Source organism: Oncorhynchus gorbuscha, linkage group LG18, assembly GCF_021184085.1.
Source record: "Oncorhynchus gorbuscha isolate QuinsamMale2020 ecotype Even-year linkage group LG18, OgorEven_v1.0, whole genome shotgun sequence".
Lineage (NCBI taxonomy): Eukaryota > Metazoa > Chordata > Actinopteri > Salmoniformes > Salmonidae > Oncorhynchus > Oncorhynchus gorbuscha.
The window spans coordinates 7833439-7855655 of NC_060190.1; the positions used below are offsets into that span (position 1 = coordinate 7833439).

At 45.7% G+C, this 22217-nt stretch overlaps 1 protein-coding gene across 1 annotated transcript in view; it reads left to right on the forward strand.

The window, feature by feature from the left end:
• The first annotated feature begins 1724 nt into the window (after window positions 1-1724).
• Window positions 1725-22217, forward strand: part of LOC124003477 (B-cell lymphoma/leukemia 11A-like) — a 63894-nt gene continuing 43401 nt past the window's right edge. Inside the window, exons 1-2 of the mRNA XM_046311758.1 lie at window positions 1725-2131; window positions 6180-6587. Coding sequence (XP_046167714.1) covers window positions 2077-2131; window positions 6180-6587 — 463 coding nt within the window. The 5' untranslated portion in view covers window positions 1725-2076. The remainder of the gene's footprint in view (window positions 2132-6179; window positions 6588-22217) is intronic.

A 22217-nucleotide genomic window follows, 5' to 3' on the forward strand; every position in this document is an offset into this window, starting at 1 on the left:
AATAATGCAAAGGGTATTAAAACAATGAAGAGAAGAATGTCAAATATATATGTGATTATACATTTCTGTGAAGTGTAGCCTATGAATTGTCTTCAAGATGGCATGACAACTCAAGTCCGTGAGAAACAAATACTAACAGGTGTACTGTAGCCTAAAGAATATCAGTATTTTACTGTAGGCTATTTTACTTCATTGAATAGTAAATAGTGTGAACTAGATCACCTGATAGCAAAAACAATACGAATATCTATTTTCTCATGTCGACATGTTTTGAAAGTAAATTCAAATGTCAAAAGTGTCCACTTTGATGAAGGAAAACCTGCCTGTTATAGGCCTGTGATTGGTCCATTGGTGTTGACAGTTATCGGGAACACCGATGGTATCACTACCAATAAACTTCAATGATTTGATAGGCCGAGTTATTTTATGATGTATTAACCTTTCAAATGGAATGTATGGCTATTATGTGACGTCGTAATAGTATGTCGTCAGTGAAAGATGTGGAGTGCTTTTGCGCAAGAACCAACATTAGTGTATTATTTAGTGGACAAAATATGGTGGTAGCCTATGGACTGCTAAAATATGGTGGTAGCCTATGGACTGCTAAAATATGGTGGTAGCCTATGGACTGCTAAAATATGGTGGTAGCCTATGGACTGCTAAAATATGGTGGTAGCCTATGGACTGCTAAAATATGGTGGTAGCCTATGGACTGCTAAAATATGGTGGTAGCCTATGGACTGCTAAAATATGGTGGTAGCCTATGGACTGCTAAAATATGGTGGTAGCCTATGGACTGCTAAAATATGGTGGTAGCCTATGGACTGCTAAAATATGGTGGTAGCCTATGGACTGCTAAAATATGGTGGTAGCCTATGGACTGCTAAAATATGGTGGTAGCCTATGGACTGCTAAAATATGGTGGTAGCCTATGGACTGCTAAAATATGGTGGTAGCCTATGGACTGCTAAAATATGGTGGTAGCCTATGGACTACTAAAATATGGTGGTAGCCTATGGACTGCTAAAATATGGTGGTAGCCTATGGACTACTAAAATATGGTGGTAGCCTATGGACTGCTAAAATATGGTGGTAGCCTATGGACTACTAAAATATGGTGGTAGCCTATGGACTGCTAAAATATGGTGGTAGCCTATGGACTACTAAAATATGGTGGTAGCCTATGGACTACTAAAATATGGTGGTAGCCTATGGACTGCTAAAATATGGTGGTAGCCTATGGACTGCTAAAATATGGTGGTAGCCTATGGACTGCTAAAATATGGTGGTAGCCTATGGACTGCTAAAATATGACATTCTTAATATAGCCTATTTAATAAAGCGTATCATTGTAACATAGGTTTCTTTAACCCATTGGTTACCGAAGGCACGGAGATCGATGTCCAAAATTAATTAAATAGGACTATTTACTTTCGATTCGCAAAGTGCACTCGTATTCTTTCCTCTCCGCTATAAATTGTTGTTTTCCATGCAGTAATGGGGTAATGGTTCATATTTATTCTTAGGATCATATTCAATGGTCCTATATTTTCTCCATATTTGTTGCCAAGAATCCTTCCACTTGGATGTGCTGTCTCCCAAGGTTCACGTTCATTTCCAATCTCTCTCTCGCTCTCTCCTTCTCTATTGGCCCGGCCCCCCTGATCTCTCTGTCCATTGGCGTCTTCGGGGTCCCTTTCTTCTTTCATATACGGATCCAGTAATGACTGTCCATTGGTTTTGTTATTCCTTCTCCACCTCCTCCTCCCCAGCGTTGCCCTGCCCATGTGTTGTATCTCTATGTCCATCCATCGACTGACGTTCAAGTTCGTAGGAACGTCACGTCCGCACTTGAACTTGCAGCTCAGGGGGCTTTGCTCATATCCCTCTCTCTGTATTTGCAAAAAAGTCATGAAGACTGCCGCACAGCCCGTACCCCGCGCGTCACCGTGATGTGATCTATAATTCATTTTTTTGGATGTCAAACGCATCGATGAAGACATTTTATCTGGAGTCTATTACGTTGTAGGACGCCTCTGCCAATGTGAACTAAGCTGAACGCCACCACTTACCAACATGTCTCGCCGCAAGCAAGGCAAACCCCAGCACTTGAGCAAGCGGGAGTTTTCGCGTAAGTAGAATTGAAAATTGTTTATTTTATAATCTGGTAAACATGTATTTGGAGAATGTTTGTGGGCAACTGGACTTGACGCGGACCCGTGGACATAACCTAAAAGCGTGTCAAGAACGCCGTCATTGAATCGGATAACTTTCTATCGAAAAAGTTGGACCTTGGAAAATATTGTATATTTGGTAAACAATAACGTATAAGGCTATTTTGCATGTATGTGCCGATGCTACAACACAGGCTTCTTTCGCTATTAAAGGACATCTGGGCTGTAGTGGAGGGATACCTTTGCCTATCAAGGTATCCTGTGAATATTTATATTTAGTCTATCAGTTTCCGATATGGAATACGCTACGAAAAGCAAAGTGTATCCCCAAATAAGCAATTCCACTTTGTTATTACTATTTGTTTTGATAGCGTATATTTTTTTTTCGAGAGATGTTTTCTTTTTTTTGAATGGGGAGAACGGGGTGTTTACATACTCATAGCCCATACAGAAGACCTCGTGTGTGGAACGTAGCCAGCGTTGATATCGAGGGATATAGGAGTTCACGATCCAAGAATAACACTACACCCCCGTATAACCTAGTGATCCAATTACATTGTTATCGTTTACACCACGAGTTAATGTGAATGGATACAATAAGCATTGGAACAATTGGAGACGTTCGATTACATCTACTATTGGACGCTCCGCTACGTTGCATTTAACGAAGAGGTTCATTTTCAGAGAGGGAACACGGGAGGCTTTTATGCAATAACCTATTACATTTGGGCAGGCATACTGAAGTGGTGTTTTAGAGTAATTTAGGAGTTATACATGTATATTCAATAAGCTATTGCTTTTATGCTGTTTATGCCGTGGTGTATAATGGCATGATTTCAACTGTGCTCATTTCTTTTTTTACGTTACCGGGGGCTAGATCATTTGGAAACTAGTTTTAATAATATGATTTTCCGTATATATATATAAAAATGTTTGTTCCACATATTGTGTAAATCGCTACAATGTTTCCACCCGGTTGTTTCTCTTTTACCATTCCATTCTCGGGGCAAATGAGGTTCTCGTAACATATGCCTTCAATTGTAGTATATCTATGGACGGCGCCGGTAGGGGGCAGAATATGATTGTGGACATACACGGCGATGAACTTGAACTTGATCTAGGCTACTTTATTGCTTTGTCTACGTTGCCTGCTAGACCAAGCGCAGTGGTTCGTGGTCGTATATGTGATGTTCCTTGTTATGCCACAGTGATATCTAATCAATAGACCTATTATAGTATTCCAAATAAATTAAAAGTGAATCATTTCAATAGATTTCTTCAAGGATATTCAGTATTTTCCATTTCATTCGAAGATAGATAAAACAATGGCCATCTGAGAACGTTTTGTTTTCTGCAAGAAAGGATCAGTAGGCAAAATGTGACATACTTTCAAACATCCATAGGCCACTGTGAGCGACCTCTGTGATATGAGTCGTTTTCAGTTAAGTAGCCTCACATTGGACCCTAGAGCATATTGCATGCCTGTTCACTCTTCCAGGTGTATTAGTCCCCTATTTCAACAAAATCTTAGTCTATCACGGTGTCTTTCCATTAAATGTCAAAATATGACAAAAATGTACCCTAATTGCCAAATCCTTAGTTATATCCACATTCTCACGAGGGACCTACTAGTTCATCATTCAAATATGACAAATGAGACAGACATATAGGCCTATAGGATTACAGCCTTACTGGCAAATGCATGGTAATATTATTCAAATAGAATACTCTGTTATTTACATGCATAGTTTGAACTATTTGAATAGCTCGTTATGGCCTATTGAAAAACAGCCTCCGTTCAAGTAAGATTCCTCCTTGTCCATATTGGCTGCGTTGTATGAATCCCTGCAATAGCAGCTAGGGAACTTGACATAAGGGATCATTACCATGTTATAATTAGGTAATAGCTATTTAAATAGCCTATTGCCTAATTTCAGTAGTTATTTGATTAAGTTCAGTCAGTTGAAATTCTGGTGCTCACTTGGATGTTGAGGAATAATATATACTTAAAAAAATGTTTTTTTAACTTATTTTTGTAACCAGTTGCCGATACAACAAATTTGATTATTTGGGTTTGAAGGTAGACTTTTTCGCACAGAGCCTCAGTCAGACTTCTATGTCCTGACAGCATAAGCTGTAGGAATTCAACTCAAATTAGAAGGAAAAATATTCCTTCAGCCCCTCCTCCCCGCCTCCTTCTCGTTTGACCTGACACAGAATTAAAGGTTCAGAACAGACAGGGAGAATTCATCACATTTTATCTTAACATCCCAGTTGGGCCTCGAGATGTCGTTTACTGTAGCTAGATGAACTATTTAAAAAAAAATGCTCCTTGACTGCCTGTATACTTCAGGGACCTACTCCACATACACCCCTCAATATTTAACCTCGGTTCACGAGATCCCAGCACTTTTAACGGAAATGGGGTCCAATCATCTTGAACTCAAATTAGAATCTATTTTTTGATTCTCCGAGGTGTTAGGTTCATTAAAAACGCGAGATTGGCAGCACAATAAAGAGGGTCAAGCGCCTTAATCGTTCAGGCAGCGAGCAGCACGCTGACTGAACGGTGTCACTGACAGGCTTATCGAAAAACAGTGCTGTAGTCTTGTCTAAGTATCCTTCCTTTCTCCCTACTTCCCCCCCCCCCCCTTTCAAATCTGTCTCTCATACCTTTTCTAAGACAGTGCATCACCTGGAAATGCAATCACTATAAACCACAGGTGCCGTCTAGATTATGGTGATATTCATTATAACACTGGAAATGATCATGACAATAACACTGATATTAGTCGTTAAAACGATAGGACTGTAATGGAATCGAATATGATTATACGATCCTGCTACTGGATGTTCATTCCTCTCTCTTCGTTGGTTGTGCCTTCTATATTATCAGTAATAATAGTCCTAAAAACGATAGCAAGAGATGCATATGCAGATTTGCAACACTATAATAACCTATATACTGTGTCTCACTCTTCCATATGCAGATTTGCAACACTATAATAACCTATATACTGTGTCTCACTCTTCCATATGCAGATTTGCAACACTATAATAACCTATATACTGTGTCTCACTCTTCCATATGCAGATTTGCAACACTATAATAACCTATATACTGTGTCTCACTCTTCCATATGCAGATTTGCAACACTATAATAACCTATATACTGTGTCTCACTCTTCCATATGCAGATTTGCAACACTATAATAACCTATATACTGTGTCTCACTCTTCCATATGCAGATTTGCAACACTATAATAACCTATATACTGTGTCTCACTCTTCCATATGCAGATTTGCAACACTATAATAACCTATATACTGTGTCTCACTCTTCCATATGCAGATTTGCAACACTATAATAACCTATATACTGTGTCTCACTCTTCCATATGCAGATTTGCAACACTATAATAACCTATATACTGTGTCTCACTCTTCCATATGCAGATTTGCAACACTATAATAACCTACTGTGTCTCACTATATGCAGATTTGCAACACTATAATAACCTATATACTGTGTCTCACTCTTCCATATGCAGATTTGCAACACTATAATAACCTATATACTGTGTCTCATATGCTTTGCTTCCATATACTGCAGATTTGCAACACTATAATAACCTATATACTGTGTCTCACTCTTCCATATGCAGATTTGCAACACTATAATAACCTATATACTGTGTCTCACTCTTCCATATGCAGATTTGCAACACTATAATAACCTATATACTGTGTCTCACTCTTCCATATGCAGATTTGCAACACTATAATAACCTATATACTGTGTCTCACTCTTCCTTGAAATGATACTTGAGTGCAGATCTCAATCAGTGTTTTGTGTCCACGGTCTATAAAGTATCGAACTCTCCTCCACAGTTTGCCAGCTGCCTTGGATGAAATGTCATAGTCATCTATGTAGATTTCAACCCTGTCATGTATTCTGTATAGAAGTGTAACTGTCTATCTCCTCTCCTCTCTCCCCTCCCAGCTGAGCCCCTGTCGGCCGTTCTCCCCCCAGACGAGGAGCACGAGGACCACCCCAGGCTGGGGCAGCATGGGGACGACAGGATCCTCCTCAAGGGGCACCAGGACCTGCTCACCTGTGGCCAGTGCCACGCCCGCTTCCCTCTTGCCCACATCCTGCTCTTCATCGAGCACAAGAGGCGGCAGTGCCGCGGCGCCCCCTGCACGGACAAGACGTTAGACGACGGGCACAGGCGGTCGCCGTCCGCCGTTCCCCTCGCCTCGCCCCGCCCCTCCTCAAACAAATGCCGAGACAAACACCCGTCGAGGCGCCCCATGGAGGTGGCCGTTCAGGTGTCGCCGCGCAACGATGATGAGGATTGTTTATCGACGCCCACCCACGGAATTATCCTCAAGCAGGAGAATATCACAGGTAATGACGTCACCATGACGACGATGATGATGATCATAACAAACAGGGCTGCCGATGTAAAGAACTTAAGCGACAAGCAAGGTGTCTGGGTCTGAGGTTTCCTGTAAGGTTTGAGTGTTGACGATACTTGGATGGTACTTTAACGTTGTGAGTACGGTTGCAAAATCCCTAAGGTTTCCAGAAATCCAGGTTGGAGGAATCCCGGAATCAGGAAGGAATAAACAGGGATTCCTCCAACCGTTGTTCTCCCAACGGGATTGTTTTGTGAAAACCTGGGAATTTTACAACCCTAGTTGTGAGTAAGTGCCTTTGTTTTGGTGATGTTTAAAAGCAAGGTTATTGGATCATAGACCACAAAAAGGATTTACAGTCCAAACTGCACAGAGCAGATGGACTTCGAGTTGGGTTCAATTTTGACTGGTGGCGATGGATATCCACGAGGTATGACGTTCTTACTGCACTGCCTGGTGTAGGGTTGTTGAGTTTATCTCTGAAATGGGGATAGAAGCCCAATATAACTCCCATTCTACTCTCCGAAAGAAAGAGAGAGGGAGAGAGAGACGGGAAAAGAGAGAAAGGGCTGCGTCCCAAACGGAACCATATTCCCTATATAGTGCACTACTTTTGATACAGGGCCCGTATATAGTGGGTTCTGATCAAAAGTAGTGCACTGTATAGGGAATAAAGTGCCACTTGGGACGCAAGCCTAGTTTCCGTCTCATGTGGTCTCGATAGATGTATCTCCATCTCGCTGTGGTTTTCACAGAGACATATCTCTTCCCCTCAAATACATGCCTGCCAACTCATACTCTGGCGCTAAAATATAAAATAAGTTTAAAAAAACGTGTAGGAAAGTAATTACGGTGAACTGTCATGGAAGAGGCATTTATTTGAGGAATCCTGCTCGAGCCGCTAATTGTCAGGGTTCTCTTAGTCTTCATTTAGTTAATTAAGGACTTCTTACGGCGGTTGTCTAACCACAGCTAAATGAAGCAAAACCATGATGAGCAGCTCAAACAAATAGTTCTGTCTTACAGACGTTGGTGGAAAAGAACTTTGTGTGTTTGACAGTTTAATTTTCCTCTTTGAGTTATTATAAACATTTCTAAAAACAATTATGGATATAAATGCGGGCTTAGTATAAAGAAAAGTAGTATGCTGCATTGAACTCATCAATGTGAGGATGGTTTTCAGTTCAATGTTTTATCAGTGAGGGTTCTCCAAATGACGAATAACCAATAGGTAAACACACAGCTCCATGTACAATACAGTGGGGTATAGGTAAACACACAGCTCCATGTACAATACAGTGGGGTATAGGTAAACACACAGCTCCATGTACAATACAGTGGGGTATAGGTAAACACACAGCTCCATGTACAATACAGTGGGGTATAGGTAAACACACAGCTCCATGTACAACACAATGGGGTATAGGTAAACACACAGCTCCATGTACAACACAATGGGGTATAGGTAAACACACAGCTCCATGTACAACACAATGGGGTGTAGGTAAACACACAGCTCCATGTACAACACAATGGGGTATAGGTAAACACACAGCTCCATGTACAATACAGTGGGGTATAGGTAAACACACAGCTCCATGTACAATACAGTGGGTTATAGGTAAACACACAGCTCCATGTACAATACAGTGGGGTATAGGCAAACACACAGCTCCATGTACAATACAGTGGGGTATTGGTAAACACACAGCTCCATGTACAATACAGTGGGGTATAGGTAAACACACAGCTCCATGTACAATACAGTGGGGTATAGGTAAACACACAGCTCCATGTACAATACAGTGGGGTATAGGTAAACACACAGCTCCATGTACAATACAGTGGGGTATTGGTAAACACACAGCTCCATGTACAATACAGTGGGGTATAGGTAAACACACAGCTCCATGTACAATACAGTGGGGTGTAGGTAAACACACAGCTCCATGTACAACACAATGGGGTATAGGTAAAAACAAAGCTCCATGTACAACACAGTGGGGTATAGGTAAACACACAGCTCCATGTACAATACAGTGGGGTGTAGGTAAACACACAGCTCTATGTACAATACAGTGGGGTGTAGGTAAACACACAGCTCCATGTACAATACAGTGGGGTATAGGTAAACACACAGCTCCATGTACAATACAGTGGGGTGTAGGTAAACACACAGCTCCATGTACAATACAGTGGGGTATAGGCAAACACACAGCTCCATGTACAATACAGTGGGGTATAGGTAAACACACAGCTCCGTGTACAATACAGTGGGGTGTAGGTAAACACACAGCTCCATGTACAACACAATGGGGTATAGGTAAACACAAAGCTCCATGTACAACACAGTGGGGTATAGGTAAACACACAGCTCCATGTACAATACAGTGGGGTGTAGGTAAACACACAGCTCTATGTACAATACAGTGGGGTGTAGGTAAACACACAGCTCCATGTACAATACAGTGGGGTATAGGTAAACACACAGCTCCATGTACAATACAGTGGGGTATAGGTAAACACACAGCTCCATGTACAATACAGTGGGGTATAGGCAAACACACAGCTCCATGTACAATACAGTGGGGTATAGGTAAACACACAGCTCCATGTACAATACAGTGGGGTATAGGTAAACACACAGCTCCATGTACAATACAGTGGGGTATAGGTATACACACAGCTCCATGTACAACACAGTGGGGTATAGGTAAACACACAGCTCCATGTACAATAGAGTGGGGAATAGGTAAACACACAGCTCCATGTACAATACAGTGGGGTATAGGTAAACACACAGCTCCATGTACAATACAGTGGGGTATAGGTAAACACACAGCTCCATGTACAATACAGTGGGGTATTGGTAAACACACAGCTCCATGTACAATACAGTGGGGTATAGGTAAACACACAGCTCCATGTACAATACAGTGGGGTATAGGTAAACACACAGCTCCATGTACAATACAGTGGGGTATAGGTATACACACAGCTCCATGTACAACACAGTGGGGTATAGGTAAACAAACAGCTCCATGTACAACACAGTGGGGTATAAGTAAACACACAGCTCCATGTACAACACAGTGGGGTATAAGTAAACACACAGCTCCATGTACAACACAGTGGGGTATAGGTAAACACACAGCTCCATGTACAACACAGTGGGGTATAAGTAAACACACAGCTCCATGTACAATACAGTGGGGTATAGGTAAACACACAGCTCCATGTACAATACAGTGGGGTATAGGTAAACACACAGCTCCATGTACAACACAGTGGGGTATAAGTAAACACACAGCTCCATGTACAGCACAGTGGGGTATAGGTAAACACACAGCTCCATGTACAATACAGTGGGGTATAGGTAAACACACAGCTCCATGTACAATACAGTGGGGTATAGGTAAACACACAGCTCCATGTACAATACAGTGGGGTGTAGGTAAACACACAGCTCCATGTACAACACAATGGGGTATAGGTAAACACAAAGCTCCATGTACAACACAGTGGGGTATAGGTAAACACACAGCTCCATGTACATTACAGTGGGGTATAGGTAAACACACAGCTCCATGTACAATACAGTGGGGTATAGGTAAACACACAGCTCCATGTACAATACAGTGGGCTATAGGTAAACACACAGCTCCGTGTACAATACAGTGGGGTGTAGGTAAACACACAGCTCCATGTACAACACAATGGGGTATAGGTAAACACAAAGCTCCGTGTACAACACAGTGGGGTATAGGTAAACACACAGCTCCATGTACATTACAGTGGCGTATAGGTAAACACACAGCTCCATGTACAACACAGTGGGGTATAGGTAAACACACAGCTCCATGTACAATACAGTGGGGTATAGGTAAACACACAGCTCCATGTACAATACAGTGGGGTGTAGGTAAACACACAGCTCCATGTACAACACAATGGGGTATAGGTAAACACAAAGCTCCATGTACAACACAGTGGGGTATAGGTAAACACACAGCTCCATGTACAACACAGTGGCGTATAGGTAAACACAGAGCTCCATGTACAATACAGTGGGGTATAGGTAAACACACAGCTCCATGTACAATACAGTGGGGTATAGGTAAACACACAGCTCCATGTACAATGCAGTGGGGTATAGGCAAACACACAGCTCCATGTACAATACAGTGGGGTATAGGTAAACACACAGCTCCATGTACAATACAGTGTCTATTGGTATGGACCTCAAAGACCTAGATATAGCATAAAGGGTTACTTTGGGATTTTGGCAATGAGGACCTTTATTTACACTACTTCCCCTGAGTCTAATGATCTTGTGGATACCATTTTACGCCTCTGCGTGCAATTTGAAGGAAGTTGCTAACTATCGCTAGCTCAATTACTAACTAGTGTTAGTGTAATGACTCCAGTCATTACGCTAGTTAGCATTGGCTCCCGAAACTAACTCTAACTTCCTTCATACTGAACACAGAGACGTATAAATGGTATCCACGAGTTCATCTGACTCGGGGGAAGTAGATAAATGGACTCATTGCCAAAATCCTGAAGTATCCCTTTAATGTACAATACAGCGTCTGTGGGTATGGACCCCATAGGCCTAGATATAGGTCCATGTACAATACAGCGTCTGTGGGTATGGACCCCATAGGCCTAGATATAGGTCCATGTACAATACAGTGTCTGTGGGTATGGACCCCATAGGCCTAGATATAGGTCCATGTACAATACAGCGTCTGTGGGTATGGAACCCATAGGCCTAGATATAGGTCCATGTACAATACAGCGTCTGTGGGTATGGACCCCATAGGCCTAGATATAGGTCCATGTACAATACAGTGTCTGTGGGTATGGACCCCATAGGCCTAGATATAGGTCCATGTACAATACAGTGTCTGTGGGTATGGACCCCATAGGCCTAGATATAGGTCCATGTACAATACAGTGTCTGTGGGTATGGACCCCATAGGCCTAGATATAGGTCCATGTACAATACAGCGTCTGTGGGTATGGACCCCATAGGCCTAGATATAGGTCCATGTACAATACAGTGTCTGTGGGTATGGACCCCATAGGCCTAGATATAGGTCCATGTACAATACAGTGTCTGTGGGTATGGACCCCATAGGCCTAGATATAGGTCCATGTACAATACAGTGTCTGTGGGTATGGACCCCATAGGCCTAGATATAGGTCCATGTACAATACAGTGGCTTTGTCGCTATGCTCTCTGTGTTGGGCTGTGGTCTAGTTATCCTCTCTTCTGTCAAATCTAATGACCTCTTGTATTTTATCAGTAATTATGCTTCCGTTTGTTAAGCAAGACACACACACACGCACGCGCGCGTGCACACACACACACACACACACACACACACACACACACACACACACACACACACACACACACACACACACACACACACACACACACACACACACACACACACACACACACACACACACACACACACACACACACAGGCCCACTATGCCTCTTGGCTCTAGTCAGCTGCCTCTACAATCTTTCTATGCTCATTTAGATCTTGATGCGTAACGTCTCCACATGATATCACTGGGTCACTAATGTTATGCAATGGCCTGTTATTAACAGTACAAGCCTAATGGATCATGTGTGAGTGTGTGTGGTGTGAGTGTGTGTGGCGTGAGTGTGTGTGGTGTGAGTATGTTTGTGCTTGTGTGTGGTGTTGCGTGAAGTGAGATTGATGAAGGCGTTCTTCGTCATCCTCACGCTCATCTTATGAGTTTGTTGCTATCCTCCTTGTCCAGAGAGAGAGAGAAATAAAGAGAGAGAGAGAGATAAAGAGAGAGAGAGAGAGATAGAGAGAGAGAAATAAAGAGAGAGAGAGAGATAAAGAGAGAGAGAGAGAGATAGAGAGAGCGCCATAGCCACACACACACACACACACACACACACACACACACACACACACACACACACACACACACACACACACACACACACACACACACACACACACACACACACACACACACACACACACACACACACACACACACACACACACACACACAATCCCCTTTTTGAAATGCAGAGTCCAAAAGTGTATGTGTGTGTGTGTGTTTGTGTTATGGACCATTAGGAGGAGCAGACAGAACAGAACAGCGTACCCCCATTTGCATGATAAACAACTTAAGATATGCACAGGGACACACAGGCCGGCTCCACATTATAAACAGATCAGATTATCAGAAGGACACAGGCCGGCTCCACATTATAAACAGAGCAGATTATCAGAAGGACACAGGCCGGCTCCACATTATAAACAGAGCAGATTATCAGAAGGACACAGGCCAGCTCCACATTATAAACAGAGCAGATTATCAGAAGGACACAGGCCAGCTCCACATTATAAACAGAGCAGATTATCAGAAGGACACAGGCCGGCTCCACATTATAAACAGATCAGATGATCAGAAGGACACAGGCCGGCTCCACATTATAAACAGATCAGATTATCAGAAGGACACAGGCCGGCTCCACATTATAAACAGATCAGATTATCAGAAGGACACAGGCCGGCTCCACATTATAAACAGAGCAGATTATCAGAAGGACACAGGCCAGCTCCACATTATAAACAGAGCAGATTATCAGAAGGACACAGGCCGGCTCCACATTATAAACAGATCAGATTATCAGAAGGACACAGGCCGGCTCCACATTATAAACAGATCAGATTATCAGAAGGACACAGGCCGGCTCCACATTATAAACAGATCAGATTATAAGAAGGACACAGGCCGGCTCCACATTATAAACAGATCAGATTATCAGAAGGACACAGGCCAGCTCCACATTATAAACAGATCAGATTATCAGAAGGACACAGGCCAGCTCCACATTATAAACAGATCAGATTATCAGAAGGACACAGGCCGGCTCCACATTATAAACAGATCAGATGATCAGAAGGACACAGGCCGGCTCCACATTATAAACAGAGCAGATTATCAGAAGGACACAGGCCGGCTCCACATTATAAACATAGCAGATTATCAGAAGGACACAGGCCGGCTCCACATTATAAACAGAGCAGATTATCAGAAGGACACAGACAGGCTCAGGGTCAGACACAGACACACACAGGCCGGCTCCACATTATAAACAGAGCAGATTATCAGAAGGACACAGACAGGCTCAGGGTCAGACACAGACAGGGTCAGGCACAGACACAGGGTCAGACACAGACACAGGGTCAGACACAGACACAGAGAGGGTCAGGCACAGACAGAGACACCGACAGGGTCAGACACAGACACAGGGTCAGACACAGACAGGCTCAGGGTCAGTAACACAGACAGGCTCAGGGTCAGATACAGACAGGGTCAGGCACAGACACATGGTCCGACATTAGAACAGAGCAGATTATCAGAAGGACACAGACAGGACATGGTCAGACACAGACATGGTCAGGCACAGACATGGTCAGGCACAGACAGGGTCAGGCACAGACAGGGTCAGGCACAGACATGGTCAGACACAGACATGGTCAGGCACAGACACAGACATGGTCAGGCACAGACATGGCTCAGGGTCAGAACACAGACAGGCTCAGGCAAAGACATGGTCAGACACAGACACAGAATGGTCAGGCACAGACACAGACATGGACAGGCACAGACACAGAGAGGGTCAGGATCAGACATAGACAGGGTCAGGTCAGGCACAGACATGGTCAGGCACAGACAGACAGGCACAGACAGGGTCAGGCACAGACAGGGTCAGGACAGACACAGACATGGTCAGGACAGACAGGGTCATGGTCAGAAAGACACAGACAGGGTCAGGATCAGACAGGATCAGGACCAGGCAAAGACATGGCCAGACACAGTCATGGTCAGGCACAGACACAGACATGGACAGGCACAGACACAGACATGGACAGGCACAGACATGGTCAGACACAGACATGGTCAGGCACAGACACAGACATGGACAGGCACAGACACAGACATGGACAGGCACAGACATGGTCAGACACAGACATGGTCAGGCACAGACACAGACATGGTCAGGCACAGACACAGACATGGTCAGGCACAGACACAGACAGGGTCAGGACCAGACACAGACATGGACAGGCACAGACACAGAGAAGGTCAGGATCAGACACAGAGAGGGTCAGGCACAGACAGACACAGACATAGGGTCAGACACAGACATGGTCAGACACAGACATGGTCAGGCACAGACATGGTCAGGCACATGGTCAGGCACAGACACAGACATGGACAGGCACAGACATGGTCAGACACAGACATGGTCAGGCACAGACACAGACATGGTCAGGCACAGACACAGACATGGTCAGGCACAGACACAGACAGGGTCAGGACCAGACACAGACATGGACAGGCACAGACATGGTCAGGCAAGGACATGGATCAGGCACAGACAGGGTCAGACATGGACAGGCACAGACACAGGGTCAGACACAGACATGGTCAGACACAGACATGGTCAGACATGGTCAGGCAAAGACATGGTCAGGCACAGACACAGACATGGACAGGCACAGACACAGAGTCAGGTCAGGATCAGACAGACAGACATGGTCAGGCACAGACATGGTCAGGCACAGACACAGACATGGTCAAGCACAGACACAGACATGGTCAGGCAAAGACATGGTCAGGCACAGACACAGACATGGTCAGGCACAGACACAGACATGGACAGGCACAGACACAGAGAAGGTCAGGATCAGACACAGACATGGTCAGGCAAAGACATGGTCAGGCACAGACACAGACATGGACAGGCACAGACACAGAGAAGGTCAGGATCAGACACAGACATGGTCAGGCAAAGACATGGTCAGGCACAGACACAGACATGGACAGGCACAGACACAGAGAAGGTCAGGATCAGACACAGACATGGTCAGGCAAAGACATGGTCAGGCACAGACACAGACATGGACAGGCAGGCACAGACACAGACATGGTCAGACACAGAGAAGGTCAGGATCAGACACAGACATGGTCAGGCAAAGACATGGTCAGGCACAGACACAGACATGGACAGGCACAGACACAGAGAAGGTCAGGATCAGACACAGACATGGTCAGGCAAAGACATGGTCAGGCACAGACACAGACATGGACAGGCACAGACACAGACATGTTCAGGCACAGACACAGACATGGACAGGCACAGACACAGAGAAGGTCAGGATCAGACACAGAGAAGGTCAGGATCAGACACAGACATGGTCAGGCAAAGACATGGTCAGGCACAGACACAGACATGGACAGGCACAGACACAGAGAAGGTCAGGATCAGACACAGACATGGTCAGGCAAAGACATGGTCAGGCACAGACACAGACATGGACAGGCACAGACACAGACATGGACAGGCACAGACACAGACATGGTCAGGCACAGACACAGACATGGACAGGCACAGACACAGAGAAGGTCAGGATCAGACACAGAGAGGGTCAGGATCAGACACAGAGAGGGCCAAACACAGACAGGGTCAGGACCAGACACAGACAGGGTCAGGATCAGACATGGACAGGCACAGACACAGAGAAGGTCAGGATCAGACACAGAGAGGGTCAGACACAGACAGGGTCAGGATCAGACAGGGTCAGGACCAGACACAGAGAGGGTCAGGATCAGACACAGAGAGGGTCAGGATCAGACACAGAGAGGGTCAGGATCAGACACAGAGAGGGTCAGGATCAGACACAGAGAGGGTCAGGATCAGACACAGACAGGGTCAGGATCAGACACAGAGAGGGTCAGACACAGACAGGGTCAGGATCAGACACAGAGAGGGTCAGGATCAGACACAGAGAGGGTCAGACACAGACACAGAGAGGGTCAGACACAGACAGGGTCAGGATCAGACACAGAGAAGGTCAGGATCAGACACAGACAGGGTCAGGATCAGACACAGAGAGGGTCAGGATCAGACACAGAGAGGGTCAGACACAGACAGGGTCAGGACCAGACACAGACAGGGTCAGGATCAGACAGGGTCAGGACCAGACACAGACATGGACAGGCAAAGACATGGTCAGGCACAGACAGGCACAGACACAGGGTCAGGCACAGACACAGGGTCAGACACAGACATGGTCAGGCACAGACAGGCACAGACACAGGGTCAGGCACAGACACAGGGTCAGACACAGACATGGTCAGGCACAGACATGGTCAGGCAAAGACATGGTCAGGCACAGACATGGTCAGGCACAGACATGGTCAGGCAAAGACATGGTCAAGCACAGACATGGTCAGGCACAGACATGTTCAGGCAAAGACATGGCCAGACACAGACATGGTCAGGCACAGACAGGGTCAGGCACAGACAGGGTCAGGACCAGACACAGACATGGTCAGGCAAAGACATGGTCAAGCACAGACATGGTCAGGCACAGACATGTTCAGGCAAAGACATGGCCAGACACAGACATGGTCAGGCACAGACAGGGTCAGGCACAGACAGGGTCAGGACCAGACACAGACAGGGTTAGGATCAGACAGGGTCAGGACCAGACACAGACATGGACAGGCAAAGACATGGTCAAGCACAGACATGGTCAGGCACAGACATGGTCAGGCACAGACAGGGTCAGGACCAGACACAGACATGGTCAGGCAAAGACATGGTCAAGCACAGACATGGTCAGGCACAGACATGGTCAGGCAAAGACATGGCCAGACACAGACATGGTCAGGCACAGACACAGACATGGACAGGCACAGACACAGAGAGGGTCAGGTGCAGACACAGAGAGGGTCAGACACAGACAGGGTCAGGATCAGACAGGGTCAGGACCAGACACAGACAGGGTCAGGATCAGACAGGATCAGGACCAGACACAGACAGGGTCAGGATCAGACAGGGTCAGGACCAGACACAGACAGGGTCAGGATCAGACAGGGTCAGGACTAGACACAGACATGGACAGGCAAAGACATGGCCAGACACAGACATGGTCAGGCACAGACACAGACATGGACAGGCACAGACACAGACATGGACAGGCACAGACACAGAGAGGGTCAGGATCAGACATAGAGAGGGTCAGGATCAGACACAGAGAGGGTCAGACACAGACAGGGTCAGGATCAGACAGGGTCAGGACCAGGCAAAGACAGGGCCAGACACAGACATGGACAGGCACAGACACAGACAGGGTCAGGACCAGACACAGACAGGGTCAGGACCAGACACAGACAGGGTCAGACACAGATACAGAGAGGGTCAGGCACAGACACAGACACAGAGAGGGTCAGACACAGACAGAGAGGGTCAGACACAGAGAGGGTCAGGCACAGACAGAGACACAGAGAGGGTTAGGCACAGACACAGACATGGTCAGGCACAGACATGATCAGGCACAGACATGGACAGGCACAGACATGGTCAGGCACAGACATGGCCAGGCACAGACATGGTCAGGCACAGACATGGTCAGGCACAGACACAGACAGGGTCAGGCACAGACACAGACATGGTCAGACACAGACAGGGTCAGGCACAGACATGGTCAGGCACAGACATGGACAGGCACAGACATGGTCAGGCACAGACATGGTCAGGCACAGACATGGTCAGACACAGACATGGTCAGGCACAGACATGGTCAGGCACAGACATGGTCAGACACAGACATGGTCAGGCACAGACATGGTCAGGCACAGACACAGACAGGGTCAGGCACAGACACAGACATGGTCAGACACAGACAGGGTCAGGCACAGACACAGACAGGGTCAGGCATAGACACAGACAGGGTCAGGCACAGACACAGACATGGTCAGGCACAGACATGGTCAGGCACAGACAGACATGGTCAGGCACAGACATGGCCAGGCACAGACATGGTCAGGCACAGGCAGGGTCAGGCACAGACATGGTCAGACACAGACATTGCCAGGCACAGATACAGACATGGTCAGGCACAGACATGGCCAGGCACAGACACATACATGGTCAGGCACAGACATGGTCAGACACAGAAAAAGGACTCACATTTTAACCATCCAACACCCCACCAAACCTTCCCTTTAAGGGAGAAAAGGACTCACATTATAACCATCCAACACCCCACCAAACCTTCCCTTTAAGGGAGAAAAGGACTCACATTATAACCATCCAACACCCCACCAAACCTTCCCTTTAAGGGAGAAAAGGACTCACATTATAACCATCCAACACCCCACCAAACCTTCCCTTTAAGGGAGAAAAGGACTCACATTATAACCATCCAACACCCCACCAAACCTTCCCTTTAAGGGAGAAAAGGACTCACATTATAACCATCCAACACCCCACCAAACCTTCCCTTTAAGGGAGAAAAGGACTCACATTATAACCATCCAACACCCCACCAAACCTTCCCTTTAAGGGAGAAAAGGACTCACATTATAACCATCCAACACCCCACCAAACCTTCCCTTTAAGGGAGAAAAGGACTCACATTATAACCATCCAACACCCCACCAAACCTTCCCTTTAAGGGAGAAAAGGACTCACATTATAACCATCCAACACCCTATCAAACCTTCCCTTTAAGGGAGAAAAGGACTCACATTATAATCATCCAACACCCCACCAAACCTTCCCTTTAAGGGAGAAAAGGACTCACATTATAACCATCCAACACCCCACCAAACCTTCCCTTTAAGGGAGAAAAGGACTCACATTATAACCATCCAACACCCCACCAAACCTTCCCTTCAAGGAAGGAAAGACATGATATTTTGACCAAACATACACCAGACTAGTGGTTTAGTGTGTCTTCGTTAGCTGAGCCTACTTTCTGCCCATCCTATTTCTGGGGGAACAAAGGTATTTATCCAGGCTGTGTTGGCACCATGCCACCTTTCTCCCACCAGTCCCACATCCGCCCCCTCTTTCACTGGGGGCGTCTGTCAGGCCTGGATGAGGGACTGAGGGTGGGGGTTGGGGGTTGGGCAGTGGAAGGGCGGTGTCGTAGCGAAGGAGTCCGAATCCTCGTTGGTGACATATCTGTCCCTTGTGTGACGGAGAATTCAAAGTGCAGAGACAGAGTGTGTATATCCTTCTGCTTGTATCATTCAGATTTGAAGTAGAGGGAGATGTTTCCCCCCCTTCTAAAATGTCTTATTTTCTCTGTGAGAAGAACTTGTTACAGATGAGTAATGATGCTACTGTACCTCCTCCTCCAATAACGTACACACCTGGGTTCTAATAGTACGTTTTAACCATAGAGCCACATTCATGTTTTGAATATGAATTGTTCATGAAGAATGTTGTATTCCAAAGCCTGAGTCCTAAATACACACATGTTGTCTACAGAGATTCACCAGCAGGCTTTGTTGTTTGGTTAGTGAGTGTTAGTGTACTTGAATGAATCCGAGTTTCCAAGTGTGTGTGTGCAGCTTGAGTGTGTGTGGATATCAGTGTGTGAGTGTATGGGGGTATCAGTGTGTGAGTGTATGGGGGTATCAGTGTGTGAGTGTATGAGGGTATCAGTGTGTGTGTGTATGGGGGTATCAGTGTGTGAGTGTATGAGGGTATCAGTGTGTGTGTGTATGAGGGTATCAGTGTGTGTGTGTATGAGGGTATCAGTGTGTGTGTGTATGGGGGTATCAGTGTGTGAGTGTATGAGGGTATCAGTGTGTGAGTGTATGAGGGTATCAGTGTGTGTGTGTATGAGGGTATCAGTGTGTGTGTGTATGAGGGTATCAGTGTGTGTGTGTATGGGGGTATCAGTGTGTGAGTGTATGAGGGTATCAGTGTGTGAGTGTATGAGGGTATCAGTGTGTGTGTGTATGAGGGTATCAGTGTGTGTGTGTATTAGGGTATCAGTGTGTGTGTGTATGGGGGTATCAGTGTGTGAGTGTATGAGGGTATCAGTGTGTGAGTGTATGAGGGTATCAGTGTGTGTGTGTATGAGGGTATCAGTGTGTGAATGTATGGGTGTATCAGTGTGTGAGTGTATGAGGGTATCAGTGTGTGAGTGTATGAGGGTATCAGTGTGTGAGTGTATGAGGGTATCAGTGTGTGAGTGTATGAGGGTATCAGTGTGTGAGTGTATGAGGGTATCAGTGTGTGTGTGTATGAGGGTATCAGTGTGTGTGTGTATGAGGGTATCAGTGTGTGAGTGTATGGGGGTATCAGTGTGTGAGTGTATGAGGGTATCAGTATGTGAGTGTATGAGGGTATCAGTGTGTGAGTGTATGAGGGTATCAGTGTGTGAGTGTATGAGGGTATCAGTGTGTGAGTGTATGAGGGTATCAGTGTGTGAGTGTATGAGGGTATCAGTGTGTGAGTGTATGAGGGTATCAGTGTGTGTGTGTATGAGGGTATCAGTGTGTGAGTGTATGAGGGTATCAGTGTGTGAGTGTATGAGGGTATCAGTGTGTGTGTATGAGGGTATCAGTGTGTGAGTGTATGAGGGTATCAGTGTGTGTGTGTATGAGGGTATCAGTGTGTGAGTGTATGAGGGTATCAGTGTGTGTGTGTATGAGGGTATCAGTGTGTGAGTGTATGAGGGTATCAGTGTGTGAGTGTATGAGGGTATCAGTGTGTGTGTGTATGAGGGTATCAGTGTGTGAGTGTATGAGGGTATCAGTGTGTGTGTGTATGAGGGTATCAGTGTGTGAGTGTATGAGGGTATCAGTGTGTGTGTGTATGAGGGTATCAGTGTGTGAGTGTATGAGGGTATCAGTGTGTGAGTGTATGAGGGTATCAGTGTGTGTGTGTATGAGGGTATCAGTGTGTGAGTGTATGAGGGTATCAGTATGTGAGTGTATGAGGGTATCAGTGTGTGAGTGTATGAGGGTATCAGTGTGTGAGTGTATGAGGGTATCAGTGTGTGAGTGTATGGGGGTATCAGTGTGTGAGTGTATGAGGGTATCAGTGTGTGAGTGTATGAGGGTATCAGTGTGTGTGTGTATGAGGGTATCAGTGTGTGAGTGTATGAGGGTATCAGTGTGTGAGTGTATGAGGGTATCAGTGTGTGTGTGTATGAGGGTATCAGTGTGTGTGTGTATGGGGGTATCAGTGTGTGAGTGTTTGATGGTATCAGTGTGTGTGTGTATGAGGGTAACAGTGTGTGTGTGTATGAGGGTATCAGTGTGTGTGTATGGGGGTATCAGTGTGTGAGTGTATGAGGGTATCAGTGTGTGAGTGTATGAGGGTATCAGTGTGTGTGTGTATGAGGGTATCAGTGTGTGTGTGTATGAGGGTATCAGTGTGTGTGTGTATGGGGGTATCAGTGTGTGAGTGTATGAGGGTATCAGTGTGTGAGTGTATGAGGGTATCAGTGTGTGTGTGTATGAGGGTATCAGTGTGTGTGTGTATGAGGGTATCAGTGTGTGAGTGTATGAGGGTATCAGTGTGTGAGTGTATGAGGGTATCAGTGTGTGAGTGTATGAGGGTATCAGTGTGTGTGTGTATGAGGGTATCAGTGTGTGAATGTATGGGTGTATCAGTGTGTGAGTGTATGAGGGTATCAGTGTGTGAGTGTATGAGGGTATCAGTGTGTGAGTGTATGAGGGTATCAGTGTGTGAGTGTATGAGGGTATCAGTGTGTGAGTGTATGAGGGT